This window comes from Fundulus heteroclitus, unplaced genomic scaffold (genome assembly GCF_011125445.2).
Source record: "Fundulus heteroclitus isolate FHET01 unplaced genomic scaffold, MU-UCD_Fhet_4.1 scaffold_66, whole genome shotgun sequence".
NCBI classification, from domain to species: domain Eukaryota; kingdom Metazoa; phylum Chordata; class Actinopteri; order Cyprinodontiformes; family Fundulidae; genus Fundulus; species Fundulus heteroclitus.
The window spans coordinates 931,739-954,385 of NW_023397099.1; the positions used below are offsets into that span (position 1 = coordinate 931,739).

Genomic DNA, 22,647 nt, shown 5'->3' on the forward strand with positions numbered 1-22,647 from the left:
GCCACTCTTTTTGGAGATTTGTTTGGCGCTCTACTGCTTTCAAGAGGTCACTAGGGACTTTCCAAAACAGTAAAAAACTTTTTGTCTGCAAATAATCCAAAATGAAACAATTCCTAAAGTTTACAGATTTCATTATTATGTATGAAATCTGTAAAATGGCCGTACAAACCGGAAGCTCTTAGCAGAAACCAACAAAAATGGCGGCCCTGTAGTTCTGGCTGTGAAACTTGTCTATATATCAAATAAGTATAGTATACTATAAACTCATTAGGACCAAGGATGGAACCACGAGGGAGCCTACAATTAATTTTGATCAACTCGGATAAACCTTTATGTACTTTAACGTACTAGTAACGCTCTTCCAGGCAGGGTTGTAGCTATGAGTGGGCCTAGGCCCATCCAGGCCTATCCAAGACCACCAATAGATTGGGTGGGCTTTGTACCAGGGCCCACCCAATCAAGAGGCTTTCCTAAAAGATATACTTTTTTCTTTTTCTTTTTTTTAGGGGTGTCACTTAAAGTCGTCATAAAAGAAAAGAAAATGAAGCAGGATTAAATTTAAATGAAGCTTGTCCCAAAAAGGACAACAGCAAGCCTCATCTTCTATCTGACAGTAAACCAGTGGCACAGAGAAAGTCATGTGATTAAGAGCTGCGTAGCTGTATTAAAGGTAGAGTTGGTGATTTTCCCAGAAATTTCCCCCAGTCCCTTTCTAAATAACTGTGCATGCACAAGACCGTCTTACCTGCCCTTATGTTCCTCAGAGAGATCGCGTGAAAAAAAAATCTCCCAAATCCAGCCTGGTCTTTCTACTGAGGCCTTCCTCTTCTTCTCATAAACTTCTTGCGACTCTTAGCCATGTTCAAACTATACTGTAAGAGCAGCAGAGCTACAATGAACAGCTAACACCAAAGCTAACTGGATACTTAAACACTGGAAGTGCATAGCCAGCAAACGGAAACTCGGAAGGAAAGAGCACGCACACACGTTACGTGAGCGCATCAGAATGATGGCATGTGGGACAACCAATAGATAAGGCGACACCCCTGGAACCTGAGGGGCAGAGGGGGGGGGGGTAAGGACAGGACCAGTCCTCTGGCCAATCCTGCCATTCAAACCAAAGTTTTTACAGGCCTGCAGCTTGCACAGAGATCTCCTTTTTTAACCTCCTTTTTCTGAATATATAATGTATTGACTACTATCAGGATGGAAGGACCCTTTTACCCAGTATAACAAAAAGTGTTTGTGAACAGGATTACCAACCTTAGCTTTAAGCCAAATGCAAGGAGAGACTGAAAACCTCTTATTTGTTGAGAAACTGTCAGCCTGTGAAGGCGGTGTTGGATGTTGTCATGATTTGTGCCATGCGAGACATTCCTCTTAGGAGGAACTTAGAGAAAGAAGAGCACAGGATTCTTTTTTGGGGTTGGAGAGTTGTGGGGCTGTCGGGTCACCTTGTGCTTGAATTCAGGTGTACGTACTCAATTTAGTCACACGGTAGTAATGTTGGTACGTACTTTTAAGGGACATTTTGTGTGTTGTGCCTCAGTTAAACTCTTCCAGAAAGAGTGTGAAAAAGACTTGGTTTTTTTTTTGTGTTGGCTCTTTGTACAAACCTTTCCGAAGGATAGTATATGTAAAATACCAGGTTATGACTCCTTTATTTTATTTTGAGCGGTGTATTTTCTACGCCATTTTTAATTCCTGGGTGTAGAAATCTCATTAGCTAATGAAAAACCTGTTTTAACATAGACATTGAATCCATTAACATGATCAATTTTTGAGTAATTATTTTTATAAAAATTTACTTTTCCATGTCCCCATCGCTCATCTTTCTCAATGCTTTTCATATTATTCCGCTCAAAGTTTGATAGTTTTATGACAGGATTGACAGCTCATAATTTCCATTAGTTCACTTTTGTAGCTATATCAAAGCTCAGCCTTTTTTGTTCTTAGAAACTTCATGTATAGCTCTTCTTAAACCAGTAAACATACGATTATGTATTTATGCAATGGGAAATGCTTTTCATACAAAAATACAGCTAAAATGCCTCAGATTTGTCCGGAGCGCCCTGAACATAAACTCCATTCCTGTTAAATGTTTAGAATTTTACCATAAAAGCCTCAATGGCAGCTAGTCAACCGTCTTAGTTTATAAATACTTGACCTTATATTAGTAGTTACAAGGTAAATGTTAGTGATTCAAATCATATCACATATTTCTATAAAGACTAATACACTTGTTTAAGTGTATTATTGATAAAGCACTACCAGTTCCCCCTTCCTATTGTAACAGCAGAACAATTCTCACTAGAAGAAATTCCCATTTTGCCCCTTCTGGAAAATAGTTACACCGTTACCATTTATTTTGGTCCTGACCTGCTCCCCCCTCCTTTTGGGTCCAGCAGCAGTTATCAAATGGAAAGACATTAGAAATGCTTTGGGTGTTCTGTTCTTTCACCCTTCTCACACAGGAAGCTCATTAGTGACAAACTACTTCCTACATCCAGCTTCTGTGTGAATAATTGTCTGGTTTATTAAATAAAAAAATGAATAAATAAATCCTTCTATATACTTTTATTTTTGTTTTGCAAAAACCCCTGTGGTGTTTGGCCTCTATTAGACCCCAAAACCTCAGCTTTTGGGTCCAACTAACCTGGGTTTACTCTTACAAAGATGTTCTTACCCACTTTTACTTTCGTAGTGTCAAACGTTCCGTTTCTGTAATTAATCTTCACTCGTTTTAATTGGGTCTCATTTTTAGGCTCTACGGATCAAGAGTATCTTGACTAAAATCAGCCACTTCCTTTAAAAGTCTAAAATGAACTGTCATTTGTAGACAGTCTCAAAGTCCCCCCCCCCAGTTTAGTGAAAAGCAAGTTTTGTTTGAAGACTTAACCAGACCCAGTTCAAGCTATAATTTAAAAACCATCAGTCCAGTTTGTTTTCTAGTCTCGTTACAAAATGGCAGCTTTTAACCAACTTCCTGTGCATTTGATCAATACTGATGGGTTAAAATGTTAGAATCAATTTATGACGTGTTAAAATCAGAGGGATCTCATCTGAATTTTTCCAAAAGAAGGCCACTTCATTTAACCTAATGAGCTGTTTGACAGACCGTGATTTGAAACAAGCAGACAAAGTCAACAAGGAGCCATGTTTAACCAATTTATTCAGGAACATACACGTACAGGTAGAGTACATTAGTATTTTTGTAGCATAGCATTTTGCCTTGACAACAGCTGCTCAGAAGTGACCGTACAGAGGCCCCATCGCATCTTCTCTCAATGAATATGATGTGAATGCTCCCTGCAGAAAGTGAGGTACCCTGGCTCTCCAGTGGACGCGACAAGGTCCAACACAACGCGAGGGAGCCCAGGATTCCTCTTGGTAGTCCCTTACTGGCTCCAAATATTGCTCTGACGTACTTTTCTGTGGCATTCTTGGTAAAGACCAAACAAAAAGCGAGCGGGTGGAAGTGGGGATTGAGGAGGGTCCCAGGCAACCACCAAGGCCGTCTGATTTCCCCCTTTCACAGTGAATTAAATAAATGTACAAGAGGATCTCGAGTGCTGAGCTTTAGTCTGGACAAGTTGACACAAGAGGTTGGGGTGATAAACGGGGGTAGTAGTGGGGTAGGTGAATTTGACGCTTTTCGCTTGTCCCCTGTGCTACATCTGCCCAACGTTTTGATAAAGCTTCTGAAGTGTGCCGTTTCTCTAGGAAAGCTAATGCACTTTAAAAAAGGACCAGTTCAACTCGGCCTCACGCCATCATCCACCTCAGGCCCTTTAGACAGAGAGCGACAAAAGTGCTGCTTACAAGGAATACTCAGCTAACTGATGACAGGACGCCACTGGCACGCCACACACTAGTACAAAGTGCAATAGAAAAGACGACAGCCACGCCACGGCGAGCCGTAGAAAAGCCTTAAGCACGAGATTCCTGGGACTGGTTGCCCCCCCCACCACCTGCAGAACTGAGCTGTGTCCTGATTGAACAGAAATCTCTGGAATGTTCAGGGGACTCCAGCAGGCTGGGCAGAGCCCCATGAGCGAGGGAGTCTACGCAAGCTTCGGGTTTGGATCCAGTTTAACAGTCTGTCCAGGTGAACAGTGGCAGATGCTCGCCGACGAGCCGGTCTGCTTGCTGGAATGTATCGAGTGGAACGCATGGAGGACGAGACGCTCCAGTGGGGTGGGGGGCATACGAGTCAGACAGGGATGAACACCCAGCTGCAGATCCGACATGCTACAGTGCTAGCTCAAGTGCTCAAAGCACCAATTAGAAGAAAATATGTCACCTGGGGCAACCAGAACCAACCAACCTGGAACTTTGGTAGGAGCAAGGAACAACAGGTGGGGGTGGGGGGGGGAATTGATGCCACAATGTTGCAGCCTTAACCACAGCTGTTGTCTAAGAGCAAACATCCAAAAGAACTTCACAAGACCCCAAACTAGTTTAGCAGTGAAGAAACATGTTCATGCTGTCTGAGGGAGCTTTTCCTGTAGTCTAGCTATTGTACAGAGGAGGAACAGGAGAAAACAGGCCTAGTAAAATATTGTGTATATGGAGCCAAACAGCTCGCAGTATATGATCACTGGTTTTGTAACAAAAATCTGGAAACTTTTTCTTCAAATCCCCTACCAAGAAAAATACAAAACATTATAAGGCGATAACTATTTTTATTTTTTTTTCCTTTTAATTTCAGAAGCCGGTACAGTGCAGTTGATCCTCATGGCAGCCAGGCTAGGACTCACTGTTGCCTGCACTCAGCTGGGGGGGTTGCATCCTTCTGCAACAGATCAAGACAGACAAGATCAAACCTCTCAGCCAGACCCTCAGTCCAACACCACCTACACAGGAGCCACAGTCAATAAGCAGCCGAAGGTCGGCGAGACTGCGTCGCCTGAAGGAGGGTCAACGTGAGCCGTGGCTGATGACAAGATGCTCAGCTTCTGGGCCTTTGACACTCAATGTAGTCATTTTGACCAATCGTCATCCTGAGTCGGACTAGTATTGGTATGCCAAGGTTAACCCCTAGTTTTAAAATGCTGATTTCACCGGTTGATTTACGGCAACATTTCCATTCCTTTGCTTCTAGGGGTTTGTGTATGAATACAATAAAAATGATCTGCTCTTTAAAAAATAAAAGGGTCTAAGCTTTATTCTACCAAAAAACTAAATCCAAGAGAAATCCATTTGATGAGTCAGCAGTTTGTAAAGCCACCTTCAGCCGCATTACCTCACTGGATGAACGGTGGCATTGCATCAGTTCAGATTTTGGCCCCTTTCTTATTCTGTACCTCTGCACCATGAAAAGCTCTTTGCCAGCAGACATTTGACCCATTGTGTTTGTTCTGAACCTGATTTCCCCACTGATGATTTTAAAGCCACAGATTCATGACATGGACTTCATTTCAGTACGGCACACAGCTCTTCCATCATGACTTAGTCATTAATGAATAGAACCTGCATTGCTGTACACAGTTAGAAATAAGCTTAGAACCCGACAGAGCAGATTTTTAATCATTTGTGGTCAAGATCAAAAAATTTTTTTAAGAAACCTCTTTCAACTCAAATCAGACAAGAGGTAAACAAAACAAAACTTTGTTTCTTTTAGCAGAACTAAACTGTATGCTTGCATGTTGAGGGAAAGACGCTAAAAACAAGTGAAGAACCTCAAATCCTTTACACATCTCAGGATACAGAACTTAGGTTCCCAAGCAGAACCAGTGTCCCATCATTCTTTAGGCTGGGTGTCTTTGCAATAGTCTACATATATTTTTGCCCTCTGAGGCTGTTAATGCTGCCAAAAATAACAGCAAAACTTACTGTGGCAGCTGTATTGAGTGTAAACATACTGCAGCAACTAAAAACCTTCAGCTTTGGGTTTTAAAGAGAAATCAGATTGTTGCTGCAGACTGAACTCTGGGGAGCTGAAATTAATAAGCACCAGGTCTGACATTAAAGCAGAGTCACAGAGCATAAGGAAATGGTATGTTAATGTGCATGTCACATTTATTGCCACCCCTGGACAAGATTTGTAAAAAGGTTCAAATTAAAAGCGTCCATAGCAGTAGCAGCATCTCACTCAAACTCAGCTTGTAGTGTGTGTTTGATTTAGCAGCCGTATGTTAAACCTCAAGTTTTAGCCAAATCACGCCTCAGTCCAGGCTGGAGCATCATTGATGAGTCCTGATCCACACTAGATACTGTCCTGCAGGTCTATATGACCTAGATCTGGGAAAGCAGACGGCCTCAGGAGGTTCATTTTAACAGACCCAGTGACAATCCATGGTCAGCTGACTGGTAGAGTCCAGCAAATCTTTATTCAACAACCAGATTTCAAAGTGGTTGTGATGCCATGCTAGTCTGACCAGCTTAAACTCTCCCTAAAAACAAATAGACCCACCGCTGCTACTGCAATAAAATATTCATGTCAAGGCTACTTTTTGCTACGCATCTTTCAGGGGTGCCAACAAATGTCACCCACAGCCTTGTTGGGTGTTAGTGGAAACGGTCATTCACCACAGAAACAAAGTTAGGCAAACAAAGGGCTGGATGAGTCAACAGAAATGGTAGCAGTGCAAACAGCAGTCTCATGGGTTAGGCCAAACTTAAATCCAACAACAAACTGGTGGGTTAGTAGCTGTGGAAGAGAGCAGGACGGCGACGGAGCTCATGTGTGGGGAGGGTGGGGGGAGTGCAGACACCAAACTTCAAACCAAAGCAGTGGTGGGGGTGAGGGGTGGTAGTGAGCTGACAAATCGCAAGCTGTACCTACCAGGATAGGTTATTTGTCTATAGTCACCATTTAAACCTAGTGAGGAAAAATTTAAAGAGTAGCTGACAAAAGATGCAAGTGACTGAAGATGAAGAAACATTAATGATCAGGAAACAAAACTAAAGCACAACCAGCAGAATACAGAACGTCAAAAGACCTTGGAGCTCAGCAAAGGCAAAGCAGAAATATGGTCTGTTTCAGGGCAGAGCTACAAACAGAGAATCAGGCCCAAGTGTCTGTTAAAGCCTGATGCTCCTCTTCAGACAACCTGCTCCCTACACAGGCGAAGCCCCAGAAAAAAACAATTCATTACAGGGACATCTTTAATTTAACGGTTAACGGACTTAAAGCAAATAAAAGCCAAAAGTCAGTTTCTCAGAAAATGAGCTTCCCTACTCCCTACTACTTTGATGGAGAGTTGAATGGAAGGAAGAACTGCAGTAGGAAAGATGCAGAAGCAGCAGGGATAAGTGCAGATGTCTTTTTCTAGATGCAGATGACTGGAGCACAAAGATGACGCAGGATCACAAGCACCATGGTACCGCTGTGCTCCACTGGACAAAGCCCCAAAGAGGATCAAGAGGAAGACGAGTGGCACCAGAAGCAACCATGCAGTTGAGCCTGAGGGGCCTCTTAAAGCCACCTGGGCTTTCTCAACACCTTAGCACAGCCGTGGGCACTGAGCCGACACTGTACACCATGTGAAAATCCTTTTCTGCAGGCTTTTGGATTGGTCTTATGTGACGACCCAACGTTCTGAGAAACTGCATTTTGGGTTTATTAGCTGTAGGCCCCTCCTCTCCATAGTAACAGAAATGCTGCAGATTGTCTTTAAAACAACTGAAATATATCAACCCTAACAACGTTTTAGTTTAGTGAGATGTGCTGGCAGCTGTGGGACAGACACCCCATCCAACGAGACTCACTCGCCACTTAAAACACCAAGTATGGTAAACTGAGCCTTTGAGGCCGACTTCCTTTTAAAAGCAAACTGGTTGTTATTTTTATCCTTTAGTATCAGCATGCAGCATTCAGAATTAAGTGACTGTTAAAGATGAAATGCAGGAGGAGGAAAGAAAAAAGCTACTGGGTTTCTTCTACAGCCCTGTCTGCAAGTAGAAAGCTAAGGCAGACTAGAGTGCGCTGGGAGTTAGAAGCATCTGACAGATTCTGTATGCTGAGATCTGGAAAGTCTTTGAAGGCCAGCTGTTCTCCTGCAGCTCAGGACCCCAGAGGAAAGTGAAAAGTGCACCTGGAAGAGATTCTGTGGTCCTGAGCTGTGGAAGGCTGGGCTCTGACTGCAGCTACCCTCTGCTGGCAGCGAGAGCTGCAAGAGCGTCCTGAGCTGACAACTGCTGAGCAAGGTCTTTCTCAGGACATGAGATCTTTAGGGAAAGTCAGAACTGTTCTGGTTAGCTCACCTTGGGATCATAGTCGGGGTCGTTCTCTTCATCGGCCTCCTCCTCACCTTCCTAGTTGGAACACAAAGCAGCTTTAGGTGAGCAAGTTTTCTGAAACCCAGTCACATCATTTCACCTCTTGAAAGTCTGGCCAACAGTTAGAGACGTGGCCTTTTTCACCGCTGCCAGCCTTAGACTGCGATCAGCTGGTCAAACTCTACAGGCTCATCTGTTTCCTCATCAGTGACGGCAACTACAACATTCAGTGTAGAAGCTGTCATTGAGAGGAGAAGACTCAGAAGAACTGGTTGGGCTCAGAGGTTACTGGTTAATGTACAGAAATAATACCAGATAAACCTGACTTTCTGTAGTAGGATCAGCTGTCCACCCAAACAGGCTACAGGCAGTTTAAAAGGTTAATCCTCCGTGTTTTCAGATGAGAAAAGCCTCTCACACAGCTAGCACACATACTGTACATGTTAAGCTAGATCTGAACCCAGCTGTAAGATCATATTGTATATTTCTGGAGAGGATTTGTCTAATAAAGCGCCCTGATGGCATTTGTCTGCTGTTGCTACAGAAACCTGAAATGAGCCTATTGGTGCACGGCCAATAGCTGAGCTAGCTTTACCTCGTCATCGGCTTCTTCGCCCTCTTCATCGTACTGAAACAAGAGATCAAAGGTTTGAGGTCAGGGGCTTTAACAAACCCAGAACAAAAGCAAAGCTTGGTCAAGCAGCGTGCACAATCCTCACATCGTCATCATCATCCTCTATGGCCTCCCCGGTGAAGTAGAGGACGGCCCGCGGTATGATGCGCTCCCGGATGAAGTGGCCGATCTCAAAGTCCGCAGCCAGGATGGCCTCAGAGTCCTCATCCTGAAAACAAGCAGGCAGCGTCACCACCCACGCAGCGCGCGTCACCAAGGGGACGAGGACGGCACAGCGGCGCTCACACTTACCAGCTCTCCGTTCTCTGGAACTGTGAACAGAAAAAGGACCCGTCAGGTCACCAGAACCGAACCTTGAATGTAATCGAGAATGCTGCTGCGTTTCTTACCCTCTGGAGGGGTGAAGAAGTTAAAGAAGGAGTCGTTGGGCACGGTTTTGGTGACAGTCCTCACTGTGCCGCGGCCCTTGTGCTTTTGTTTCTTTTTGATTGTTTTCAACGTGATGTTCTTTCCCTTTGTCCAGTCGATTGTGCATCTGGTGAGGAAATGAGAAACGGCAGCAGGAACAAGTCAGGACCGAGCGTCTGAAGCCTAGTGCAGCTTCTGAGGATCCTGAGCGAGCCCCTTACCCCGTGCAGCTCATGATCTCCGGCCCGTCGAAGGAGAACGGGTCGTTCTCGTCGGGTTCCGACCTCATCTTGTAGGTTTTTGATAACACTGTGTTTGTGAAGAACTCGTTGGGCTCAAAGAGGAACTCTAACGTGAAGCTCTGTGTGCAGAAGGAACACGCAGTTCACCAACAGTTCAGGGCACGCCTTCAGCCGCCTGAATAAAAGGACGTGCAGACTCACCATCGGCTGTCCTGGATCCGAGAATTTTACTTTAATATCTTGTAAATGTTTTAGTACAGGCTCATCGTGCTCCTGACGGATAAAAGAGAAAAAAAAAAAAAAAAAAAAAACAGAGACAGTTTTACCTCCGGGCCAGCAGGTGGCAGCAAATGTTCATTAATCATGCTTGGAGCATTTATCGTGGCCCACATCTCTCCTACAGTGGCGAGGCCAACATACCTGCAGCATGTCGCTGAGCAGGTCCACATTTTTGAAAACGGTTAACCAGAACTCGGGGATGCCTTTGGGATTCTCCTTCTCCTCGTCCTTCTTCTCTTCCTCCAACTTGGCCTTGTCCTTCATCTCATCCTGAAAGTGAGGCATTGAAACACGGCTTGAAGAAGCACTCCTGCACATTTATGCTGAGCGGATCATGTTCCAGGAGAAGGGAAGCATGCAGCTGTATACGTCACCTGTACCTGCTTACTTACTGTCAGCTCTTCCTCCTCATCAGCCTTCCACTCGCATTCTTCATCTGTGGGCTCATAAGCTGCTGTCACTATCTCGCTTCTCTGTGGAAAAGCAGAGGAAGCCAGTCTGCAAGTGTTTTCTAGAGATCTACAAAAACAGCAGAAATCCCAAAGGCAGAAAACCTGGGGTCACGGCTGAGGAAAACGCTGCGTCAGCGATAACTGTTGGAGCGTGTCCGTTTGTCGGTGGCTCGACTTTGTGTAAACGCACGTTTCCCTGCGTGGTAAAAACACGAGGCGTCCAGCCTGACCAACATTTAATCATCCATGAAAGGAAGATTTAAAGCTGCATCTTAACACCCAAGTGGTTCTCAATTTTCCATGAGATCTCAGTCCATTTAGATGAAGATCAATTCTTTGTAAGGACTAAAACACATAGCAGAACCTGTAAGTTCTGTGACAGAGGTAGAACTATTGAACAATGTAAAAATGATTAAATCAAAGGCCTGATCTTCATGAGTAAATGTTGGTTCAGTTCCAAACTGGAAGAAGAACAAGCAGTAGATCGAGGGATATAATGAACAGGAACTAGGGAAGAAAGGCCTTTAGCATTTTGCATATGCAGTGGTTCCCTGGGACATTTGGGTCCAGAACTTAGAACCAGTCCTTTGAATTTTCACTGTTCTAAACTTTGGAAATAAGCTCATGAAACCAGCACTAGGCTGCTGCTGGACCAGAACACGGTGCCTTCATGAGGAACTCAAAGGAGGATCGTGGGGAACAGCAGCCAGTAAAGTGAAGCAGGAGCCCGTTTTAAGGAAAGTTCTGGATCTGACCGTCTCATGTTCTCTCTGTTTAATTTGAAATCAACCATCAGAGTTTGAAGCGGGTCAATGCAGCGTACAGAGCCATGCCACAACTCTGACCTTCAACTGGTGGATGAAGGTCCAGTTGAATATGACTGAAACGGCTCTTGCTACTAATACATCATGCTGGTGATGTCAGGGCATCGGTCTGCAGGGATACTCATGACCGCGCCTTTAAACCGTCTCCATCCACTGGGACCCCTCACAAACCAAAACACAGAAGATCAACCGTTCACTGGATGCTGGGCCTAGAAAGAGGTGGCTCCACATCTTAGGCTGTGAAAAATAAAGAACGGATCTAACACAGATCAAGAAGCTGCCCTGGTTACACAACAGGACCAATGGCAAAAACAAGTCAGAGAGAAACCACCTTTTCATTTAAACCTGCTGCAGACAAATGAACAATGGTTTGGTTTTTTAGTACTTGATAGACTTGTTTTCTGGGGTCTGCTTGCTGTGTTCCTAAAGCAGAGAGATTAACATTTTCATTTCTGTATTCACCATAACTAACATTTATTAATCACACATCTCAACCTTTCCTAATGTGCAGCCCGACATCTAAGCAAAACTCTGACTTTAAGCAGGAGAAAGGCTCTGAACAACTGAGGAGTTTAGAGGCTAAACTATGAACCAACGTCAAAAACAGTCAGCATGCCAATGTTGGATCAGCGCCCAGGAAAGCCAGGTTAAGATTCTGTTCTGAGTTTCAGATCGGTAAGCGGCCCAACAGATTATTTTAATGCAAATCACCAAAACTAAAGACTTAATAGTTTTGCTAAATAAAAATCTGCTTCATATAGAGAAGTGAAAAGAGGACTCACCTTATCAAACAGGGGCTGGTAGAGCGCTGCATACTTTCTCTCCAGTTCATGAACTTCTTCGTAGAACTTGGCCTCGATGTGGGAGCATTTAACCTGCAGGTTCTTCAAAGCATTCACACGTCTCTTCACAACCTTTGGTAAACTGTTGGAGAACGGAGTAGAAAGGGATTGTGAGGACGGTTCTGAGAAACAATCCCCACAGAGGACCTCTTAAAAGAATCACTGTTTCTAAACGAGCTCTGATCTAAATGTAGACACACAGAGACAATAAATGGGTGATGCATCAAATATAATCCTTGTATCACAAATGTCTGATGTCTAAAATGACAAAAAATGTGACCATGAAGAACACGTTTCCATAGCAACCATTCCACCTCTTCTGGCTGGAAGCACCGAGCAAGGAGGCGGAGGTTCATAAATATAGACGTTTATGACTCGGCCCGTAAAGATCACTTAAGTTGTGCGTAAAGTAAAAAAAGTAAAAGGCCTTAAAATGGTGGAAATAACCGTTTTCTACTTTAACTCATAAATACAGCCGTTCCCCAGAACTGCTGGTCATCATTCAGTGTGTGGTGTGGTTTAGCTCATGCATCAAACAGGTCAGGTCCAAACTAAAAATGAATGATCAGGTCTGCAGAGGGAACCCTCCCTCCATCTAGTCCAGGGTCAGGAGAAGTGCTGCCAACATCTCCACAGACCCAAACTGTTCAGACTTTCACCTTCAGAACGGCATCAGGCCGTCCGACAAGTTATGAGACGTTTATCAGTCGGCTAATCAGCTGGCATCTATGCCGTGATGCTGGGCCAGCCCCTTAAAGTCATGCCACAGAAACACCGTAGCTGTGATTACAGCAGCAGTTACTAAAACTCTATGGCTTGTTGTGGCCGTAACATTTTAAGCCATTTCAGCCTCTTATCTTCCATCACATGCAAACAGCGCTGATAAAAGAGACGATCAGTGATGGAACGATGGACTAGATGAGCTTTAAGCTGCCCTGCGTTCCAATGTCAACCAAAAACTCTAGGTACCTGGAGAAGCTTGGTGCTCACACACACACACACCCACACACACCTAAAAAAATCCATTAACTGTAGAGCAATGAGCTGCCTGAGCTCAACAAGTAGAGCTGTAATAAGCCTGTGGGGGGGGGGCAAACAGCAGCCAGAGTTGCAGCGATGCTACTGGCTGGGTGAGTTTGTCGGCTGCTGCCAAACATTTAACTCATTCATCAAAGAGCTGCTGGCTGGAGGTTTTGCAGAGGAGAAACGCAGCCCTCTCCCCCACAGCGTCTCAGAACCTCAGCTGGCCCCAAGTCTGCTCAGGCAGGGCTGTTCCTGTTTAAACATGAATCAACAAGATATTTTTCACTGAGGAACCAGAAGCTGGTGAGGAAGGCAGAGTCACTGTCCTGTCAGGTTGTTTTTTTGCCAGGCGCATAAATACTTTTGGGGTAGGCGGGGCAACCTAGATGAGATGAGGATGTTCAGCTACATTCAGCAGCTGAACATTACTTGAGTTACTAAAAACCTACACAAATAAACAGAAGGCATATGGGCCAAAAAAAAAAAAAAGTATGAACAAAGATCAAGAGTGTGCTCCAATAAAAGGCTAACGACACTTAAAACTTGATTCAAATTAGAGTTTGAGCGCCATCCCTTTGAATTCTGCACAGGCGTTGATGTCCACTGGATGGAAAGATGAAGCGACTAAGCATGGCGGAGCGCACCATGAGAGAAAAGAGGGAAATGTGGGTTAATCATAGATGGAGCGAGCCCAACATTCAGCACTGGTGTCCAAGTTACCAGACATCATGCAGCCCTGGTTTTCAGCTTTTTATGCTGATTGGTTCCACATTATATACTGTAAAAGTGACAGGGGGGGGAAAAAAAAAAAAACGTGCTGCAGGCAATTATAGGAGTTTCCAATATATACATAAAAAACTGGAAATTACAAACTTATTCCCAGTTATGAATCAAACACATCCAACCTTTATAATTTATTTTAACTAAAAAAACTAAAAGCTAAAACTTACATTGTGGGTGGTTGCTGTTCTTAGACCAAAATTAATCTTTATACATTCAATGATCAGGAAAAAAAAAAAAAAAGGGGGGGGGGGGTTAGCATCTGACCTGCCAATCACAAATCAGAGGAAATGAGAAAACTGATCCTGTTCCTTCATTGTCCCCATTTAGCAAAGGCCTTAACATGTAAAGGACTGAGCAACCACTCTACTTATTAATCCTTTGGGCCACGGACGTGCCCTTCACACCACGTTCTAACAGAGGAACCCACAGAAGCATGACGGCGTGTTAAACACCGTGTACACAAAGCTTTTGCTGAAGAGTGTTCATCTCCTGTGATAAACACACTTTTCCTACTATGACCTTTAACTGTTGCATCACTAACTACTAGGTTGCTGCCTTTAGAGGCATCGCGGGCAAAGGAAGCCCACAATGCCACATCAAGCATCCTTTGAAATAATTTTATGTTTGTAAATGATTTGATCAGCAAGAAAATCCCAAATATTGCTGAGCAGAGGAGTCAGAGAGAGAACCTACCCCCCCCATGTGGGAATGCAGAAATGGACATTCCCACATGGTGGTGGTGGTGGTGGTGGTGGGGGGGGGGGGGGCGATGGTGCTACTGGTGTCAGTACTCCTGGTTCTGGCAGTTGGACAGTAAGTGCTGAGCATCTGAAAAACATTGAGCAAGCAGTGAAACAGCATCTCTCACCTCTCCATGTAGCCCGATGGAGAGCCGTTCAGACCGTCCAACCTCTCCTGCAGCGCAGCCAGGATCTGTGGGTTCTGCATCATCTGCACAGTGAGCTGACGAGCTGCAGACAAACAAGCAGACATAAAGCACTGACCTGGTACGAGGCAGATCACATTAAACATGCTGAACCTCTGATGCATGACAAGTCTAGGCAGTGGGCGCCATCTTGGCTCAGAACAGGCCACCATCGTAACAGTACACTCTGAACTGGGCTTTACGCAGGAAGCCAGACCAATGAGATAAAGAAGGCTCTGATCTGAAGGGTTGCAACATTATAGTCAGCCTGAAAAAGATGAATTTCACAGTAAAACGTTGACAAGTGCAGCGACGTCTGGACTGTAAAAGAAGTATGATGCAAAGGGACTGGAGCTCCTCCCACAGCCAGGATATGAAAGAGCTCCATTCATCCACTGGGCAACACGGAGCAGCTAGGCAGATGAAACCTGGCCCAGCTGCTACCAGCAGCCACCAGAGCGCCGTCTAATCTCTGCCAGCAGGCGACAACATTCAACATAACGAACCAAACACATTTTCAAGCTGTTACTTCTCAACAAAATGCTTCTGTGGGAAGCTGCTGCGAGAGAGGACAGCTGCCGTTTCCGACCTGATACCACACTGACAAGCATGGTTTCTGACACCGTCAACGTTCCTAAGGAGGTGTGGAGAAAGTCTGGAGCTGGTGTGCTGAACACCAGCGCCTCACTGGGAAACATGAGGGAGTGACCCGATACAGTCCAGCATCAGTCACACCCCGCCAGGCTTTAGGCTCTGCTGTCAGCTTCCCGTCTCCCGCAGAGTGATGCTGCCACCCACAACCTGGTTAGGCCATTTTTCTGCTCTGTTTTTTTTAAGGGCAGCAGAATCAAGGCTGAAGACAAAATTAAGCCTCTTTTAAGATTTGGAAATATTTTTGCTTAAAATACCTGAATGTTGCAGCCACATCGTCATAATCTGAAAAGGTGAATATGTACGACTGCTTTCAGCGGTCCCTGTCACACACAAGGCTGGATTCTACATCTCCAGTTCCTGAGGTGCAGCATCAGCTCTACCAGCCTGAAACTGCTACGGATCCATTTCCAGCCGCCGGGGACTCAGAGATCAAGCATCCAGAACGAGTCCTCTTTAAAGTCTCAGCTACTAAAACCATTTCTGTCCAGGACAAGCCGTGCGTCGGCCCAACGCTTTTCTGATTTCTTTGAGCATCAGAAGGATGTAGGAACATCAGCAGCATCCAAAATAAAGGAGGATTAGTGCCTCTCAGCTCAGAGCATCATGCTTGGTTTGCATTAAAGAGATGAACACGACTACCAGACGGCCATCTCTGTACACCAGAGTCCTCCACAACATTCAGATCTACGCTTCAGGTATTTTCTGGACCAACCTTTGCTGTTTTCATCCTCTCCGGTCTCCTCCTCTTCCACGTCCTCCACGTCTTCCAAGTCTGCAGGGTCCATCTCAGCCTGGTCTTTGCTGCTCGGGGAGGAAAACAGGAGGGCCGGTCAAAACGGACCCTTCACTGGCCCGGTGCACAGAAACACTAGAGAACACATTTCAGCATCAAGCTTTACTTAACTCAGCCTGTTACAAGATAAATCAGATTTTGTTCTTTAAAAAAGGCAAACGGTTATGAAAGGAGCCGTTTTTAGTTCTGATACTGTTCAAGCGGAGGAACATGAGCCTCCACATCACAGCCACGCTCTACTTTTATAGCACAGTCACCAGCTGAGCAGCTTAGCCTTCCTGCAGCTCAGGGTGAAAATAATCAATGGCCAGCAGCGGCCGGCTGTCAGGGAGACCAAATCCTTCCCTCCAGTGACGGCCGTGACATTCACAGAGCCTAGTCTCCATCACTCAGATGTTACAAAGGCTCTTTAGCAAACGGAGGGTAAATCCCTGATGTGACGGTACGAGACCACACCCCAATCAGTGACGTCACAGCAGGCGTCAGAGAGCCCAGAGACGACGCGTCGCCACTTACTTGTCCATGTCTGCCATCTTAGCTGAGTCTCAGGTGATGCTGGGGAGACAAACGGAAGAAAAAGGTCAAACTTTTATCAAAAGCACAATGATTCACACGCACCAACCTTTTTAGGATTCACCTATAACTTTAAGATGAGTTGTAGCACATGGTGCTGCTCCAAAATACAAAAAAGGTAAAGGAAGTTTAGATATGAGACGTGTGCCGAGATGATGGTCCGCTTTTTTTAACATTCTTTACCTTTAGTCACATTTATAAGTGAATATGGAAAAAGTGTTGCAAACATGATGGAGCCAACTCAGATTTCTTCAGTTTTCAGAGGCCAGGTTATGCTAGCTGGGGTTGACTGTTGAATCAGTCCGCCCGATCAGATGCAACTGCTCGGTCCAGTTTCAGGTTTTGTGACGATGTAATTTGTGCACAAGCATCTACAAATGGCCTCAGCAGTTTGGAAATAATCGCGACAGAGTTGTAATGAACCGACGGGGTGGATTGATATGTTGCAGGACATCTGCTGCAGCGCGGGTATCCACAGCAAACTGGGTCACCTGAGAAACCATAAGCTTGTATCTAGTTTGGGTCAAGTTCACAAAGCATGGCTGATTATGTGTTCACCTCATACCGCTGAGAGAGGGGCCTACTACAGGAAGGAGAACCAATCATTTCACAGAACCCCACTAAATCCAAACTGGGCCTTTATCGGCCCAAACCGACTGCAGAGCCAGCTCAACATGAAAACGCCTTCAAATGCTGAACTTGAGCAGCGTGTTGGTGCTTTAAAATGACTCATCTGCACATTTTAAATGTTAGAGTAATGATTGACAAAATATCACTGTTCAGATTTTCAGGCCAGGTCCATGATTTGTCAGAAACTTCAGTCTCTACACGCTTTAACCAGCACTGAGACACTCAAATTTCATAAAAAGCAGATAAAGCTTAGGGGTGTGTTCTGAAGCGTGAAGAGGGATCATCTGTCATTTCCATCTGTCCATCAGAACCCCTGCAGCCCATTTCATCTAGTGTATGAGGCACAGAGCTTAGGGAGAGGAAAGCAACAGATCAGACCTGAAGAAGAAACCCCGATCGCCATGATAATCAGTTGATTATTAGAGCCGCTCAGGAGACGTAAAGACTGCAGTCAGACAAGCACGCAGCAAGAAGATATATTCTTAATCTTCTATAAACGACAATCAGCAGAGATGACAACTCCTGCAATGCACAGCTGTGTGTGAAGCATCTCTATTTAGGAAGACAAGCAGGCGGGTGTCTAGCATGCAGTCACCCAGCTTCACACAGAGCCTGCAGGCAATCAATGACCCAACCTTCCAGTTCAGAGAGACCCGACTGAAAATGTCCGCGGCTCAACCAGGATGCTGGATAAACAAACTTAATTCGCCACATTTTTACAGCAGATTTTACAGCATTAATTTCTGTCTCCCCGGAGAACCAGGCTGAGTTGGGCCCCACGCCAAGTCGCCCATCCAGACCAAACCTCACCTTCAAAAGGATCCTCTGCACACCAACGCCTGAGTTTCTGCCACCAGGCTGACAATAACAGCCTCCGGCACCAAGAGAAGAAAGTCTCAGAACTGTTCTCACAAACGGGAAACTTCCTTCCCTGCCCACTCAACCCCAGCCCTGAGCCGGTGAACGACGATCTGAGCAAACGTCGTCTACAGAAAACTGTATTCAGCTCCTGTCTCCATTCCCAGCAGCTGCTGAACCTGCCGGTGCCGCTTACACCATCAGCTGAAGAACAAAAACACCCACTAGAGAAGAGTGACTGAAACTTGACCCGTTTTCCCAGTTTTGACAATCATTCGCCGGTCATGTCTATTTAAAGAGCCGAGGCACCTACCAAGATAAACAGCTACAGTTCTGCAGATATTAAAATTCATTTCCTGTACTGCTGCCAGGGGGTTTTACATTTTGTTAATCACCTTTAACAACATTAATTGCTGCCAAAAAGCTGGGATGAAAACAGCGAGCCAAAAAGAGCTTTGAAAAATAGATTAACGTAATTTAGGAGATAATAAATCTGGTTTAAAACCTATAGATATCCCAACAATCAGTGAATTTGCACTGCTGCTCCGTGACATTCAAAGCCCATTGGCTGCTGCCGTTTCCTGTTTGACATGGTCACCTGACCACATGTAAGACCCAATAACAACATTGCAAACGCTGCTGTAACGTCACTATCAATATATAGGCATGCAAACAGTGTGCTGCATGAAGCTTTAGTTTTGTCTGTTCACCATCAACAACACCCTGCGTGTTAACCAGGTTATAAACCTACTAAGTGCTGAACATCTTAAAAGGAAAGTTGAGTGGAAGGAAAAAGTGCAGCAGAAAGGGTTCCACAAGACGCCTTGAGAGGATTACACAGTAAAGCCCAGATCAAGAGCCTGGACTGTGGCTGGAGTGGGCGTTTCTAGAGCAACCACCACAGACGATTCAAAGACGTGAACAAAAACAGCTCCAGTCTTATTAAATCACTCCTGAAACATCAGAGGTACCTGGCCCGAGGGGAAAGGGGGGCTGAACAGCTGCTCAGTGGTTCACTTTACAGATAGAACTAGCTGTAGGATTCCCTTAGGAACCCAAGGCCCCAGAGCCTGGAGTAAGCTATCGATGCTCCAACATAAAGGTTTCCAGGTGTTTCTCTCCTTTAGTTACATCAATGTGTCCCTGCTTTGACGCAAAAAAGAGCTGACTCAGACCAACATAAACACGCGCCACAGCTCCAGGCATACTTTTCAATAGGCTGCCATTTCTTTTCTGACAATTTGGATTTTCACAGTATTAGCCTTAAAGACAATCAGCCTAACGAGCATACTGAAAAACTTGAAATGTGTGGGACATCGGTAAAATATGACTCCCTGGATTTTTAATGACAAAAGTCACCCTGGTCTCCACCCTCGATGGGTGCAGTCCTGCTAACCAGCTAATGTTGCAGTCAGGTGTGTGGAAGCATTTGAAAGCTGCAGGACCCCCCCACCCCATTCTCATTTAACTGAGATGTACTGGCATACTTGTGGGCACGCTAAAGTATTAACTAGGACTTTTTGGGGTTGCATTCAAAACCACGGCTGCATTTAACAATTTAAGTGTCAGACGTAAATATTTAGGAACTCAGGGTTAAACATCTTAGGGTTAACTAGATAGCTGTTCAGAAACGTGTGCACGTATAGCGCATCATCTCTCTGCGGTGGAGCCAAGGAGCAGATCACAGGGCCCCGGCTCGTCTCTGATGGAGGAAGCCTTTCTCCTCCCACCACGTGTTGCATGCCGAGGTCTGCTGGACCTCCACTCACCTCCCGGAGGGGCACCAGGCAAGCGACGCCGGGGTTCTGCAAACATTTCGGGACCTCAAAGCAGAAGAAGGGCGTATACTATGGAGCCAAAGCATAAATGCATGCCCCCCTCCCCCTAAATGACCCCGGAGTGTCACCCCCTCCGCCGGAACTTCAGCCGGCCTTCTGCCGCTAAGCAGCTAGCTAGCTAGCGTCTCCGCTGCTAGCTTGATGCTGAGCGAAGTGGGAGGAACATCTCCGCCAGACAGGCTGTCCCCTACCACATAACGTGGTCCTGTTACGAAGCGGTGCCATGGCCCCGGTACCACGTTGTGGCCCGCTTTCCTTAATTTAACTCCGCCGGATGCAAGACCCAAGCGGCACCGGTGTGCCGTTTTAGTTGGTCGCGTAAATCCAGCGTCCCGTCCGCTCTTCCCCGCCCGGAGCACCGTCGTCCCGAAACACACCGTTAGTTCCGAAAAGACAAGAACCTAAAACACGTGTCAACAAAACGCTCAAAATGTCGCCGCTCACGGCAATTAGCCGACGTGCTGTCACGTTAGGGCGACCCTTTTCTAGCTAAACGTTAATTTAAAAAAACAAAAGAGACGGAGAACCGCTTTTATTCTCCTAAAGGCGTTGTAACGTTATCACATCATGGAGGAGCCTGCCTCAATGGCTGCTGCCGCTGTCTCGTTTGACTAGCATTAGCAAAGCAAGCAGTCGTCCTCGTCTCGTCTTTGCAGCTCTCCAAAAAAAATTTACTCCGGACGCAACGGGAAAGTTTGGGGCTTCGGTGCCGGAGCCCTTCCCGAGTGCTGCCTCCCCTTACCTTCGCAGTGCGGCCGGAGGATGGACTGGACAAGCGGCGCTGCGCAGTTAGATAGTGTCGGGGAAGAAAGACTCCGCTCCGATGGCGGTAAAAGGGAGAGAGATCCCGCCGCCTGCGCTCATATACAGCCTACGTCATCACGTAAACCTATAGTCGCCGTGGCAACGCAGCTCATGGGCGTGGCGAGGAAGAAGAGCCTCAATCAAAACCACAATTCTCTTCATCTTGACACAATTAAGGATGCATGCATGTATATATATATATATATATATATATATATATATATATATATATATATATATATATATAGGGAACACTTGGAGTTACATTGTGTTGTGTAAGTGTTCCCTTTATTTTTTTGAGCCGTATATAATCTTGCTATTTGCGCTTTGGCAGTGTTCTGAATTACTCACTATTATTTGACATAAAATCGTCAAAATGTGACTATGGATATGTGCATTTAGATTCAGCCAACTCTAGTCTGATACCTCTGAAAGCCAGTCCGGACAGTTGCCTTCAGAACTGACTTAAGTGGTAAATAGAGTCCACCTGTGTTTGGTTCAATCTCAGTATAAATGCAGGGCCTCATATCTAGGTGCTGGTGATGCACCAGTTTGTTGTTTGCCAACTGCCAGTAAACCCCAAGAAGAATCCACACTCCATTCCACCTGATGGCAGTAATTCACTAAAACATTACTTTCCAACCACCAATAAACAACACGAAGCAGGTCTAAGAATTAAAAAAAACTTTATTGAACAAACAGCTTCATGATGAACCAGACAGACAGGTCATGGACAGCGCTGAAGTTTAAAGTAGTGCTAGGTAGTAAAATATATCCCAACTATGGTCGTTTGCAGAGCTAGCGATGGCTTAAACTTTAAGGTATGGGCGGTATGAAACCTGATTAGTTAGGCAAATTATTCACAGCCCAGCTTCAACTGATTTGTGTAAGCACAGACCGGCCCCTCGGGTGGTGAGAGTGGTGAAGGCATAATGCATAGTTTGTCCAACCAGTCAACAGGATTTAAAAGGTCTTAGGGTGCGATGAGGTCATGCACTCCTAATTATGATCTAATTATGAAAATGAACTCTAATTATATTCCTTCCATCTATCCAACCATCTCAATCCGTATAGGTCTGCAGGACGTTCTTGGATTTTTGTTTTAAAACTGGAACTAAATGTTTAATCTGTTTAATCTGTCACCAAACCCACATAAAACACTAAACACCAGAAGACATTTGTGCCACTCGCAGTTGAAGAATTTGGGCCAAATGACCTATAAGGAGACAATTTTAGTTTTAGGTTCTTATCTGGTTTCTGTTTGCCTGCCTGATACAACCTGCGGTGCCGTGGGTTCCCGTCAATACCGGCTGTCCGAAAAGGCAAGGATCACCCCAGCTACTGGTGACCTTGCAGTTTTTGGCCAATACCTTACTCAGCAGATTCTTCTATGTTGTATCAACCAAGAACCTCAAAAGTCTCCATGAAGTAGGAATTCAAAGCATTTAGCATTTTTGGTGCATCATATGTATATATTTTAATGTAATCTTCTTCATCACATTGTATTGGTAGTCTCCTATTATTCCCTATTGGTTTCTGCCTTCCTCAGCTTTTTACACTGGCTCAGTTCTCAGATCGTCTTCTTGGCAAGAGTCATGATTGTGTCTCAATATTCTCGTCTGCAACTTTAGCTTCAGCATCATCTTCATAGGAAATTCCCTCTGTTGACAGTGTTGATAAAACTCCACATAATGCTCTTTCCTTGTTGCTTCACTGATCTTATGTCGACGTTGACTTCTGTTGCTGCCAGATGATAAAATGAGTTAATTCAAAAGTTCAGTTGGACACACTGGGATTAATGAACCATCTAAATGAGTGCCTGTTTGTTAACATGCATCGACCCACACAGTTCCTATAAAAGT

At 45.1% G+C, this 22,647-nt stretch overlaps 1 protein-coding gene across 3 annotated transcripts; it reads right to left on the reverse strand.

The window, feature by feature from the left end:
- Positions 1-3,155: 3,155 nt before the first annotated feature.
- Positions 3,156-20,861, reverse strand: nap1l1 (nucleosome assembly protein 1-like 1). Of its 3 annotated transcripts, XM_012879373.3 has the most exons (16): positions 20,724-20,861; positions 16,599-16,637; positions 16,002-16,090; positions 14,579-14,681; positions 11,845-11,986; positions 10,167-10,259; positions 9,928-10,056; positions 9,709-9,780; positions 9,487-9,626; positions 9,247-9,392; positions 9,149-9,168; positions 8,943-9,065; positions 8,819-8,851; positions 8,209-8,259; positions 6,788-6,823; positions 3,156-4,795 (listed from the first exon to the last, which is right to left on the reverse strand). In XM_012879373.3, the coding sequence occupies exons 2-15, from the start codon at positions 16,613-16,615 to the stop codon at positions 6,818-6,820; spliced, it is 1,164 nt and encodes a 387-aa protein (XP_012734827.2). In that variant the 5' UTR covers positions 16,616-16,637; positions 20,724-20,861; the 3' UTR covers positions 3,156-4,795; positions 6,788-6,817. The 3 variants fall into 3 exon arrangements, with proteins under 3 accessions (XP_012734827.2, XP_012734826.2, XP_012734824.2); XM_012879372.3 differs by lacking the exon at positions 6,788-6,823 and having other exon boundaries at positions 10,179-10,259; XM_012879370.3 differs by lacking the exon at positions 6,788-6,823.
- Positions 20,862-22,647: the final 1,786 nt, after the last annotated feature.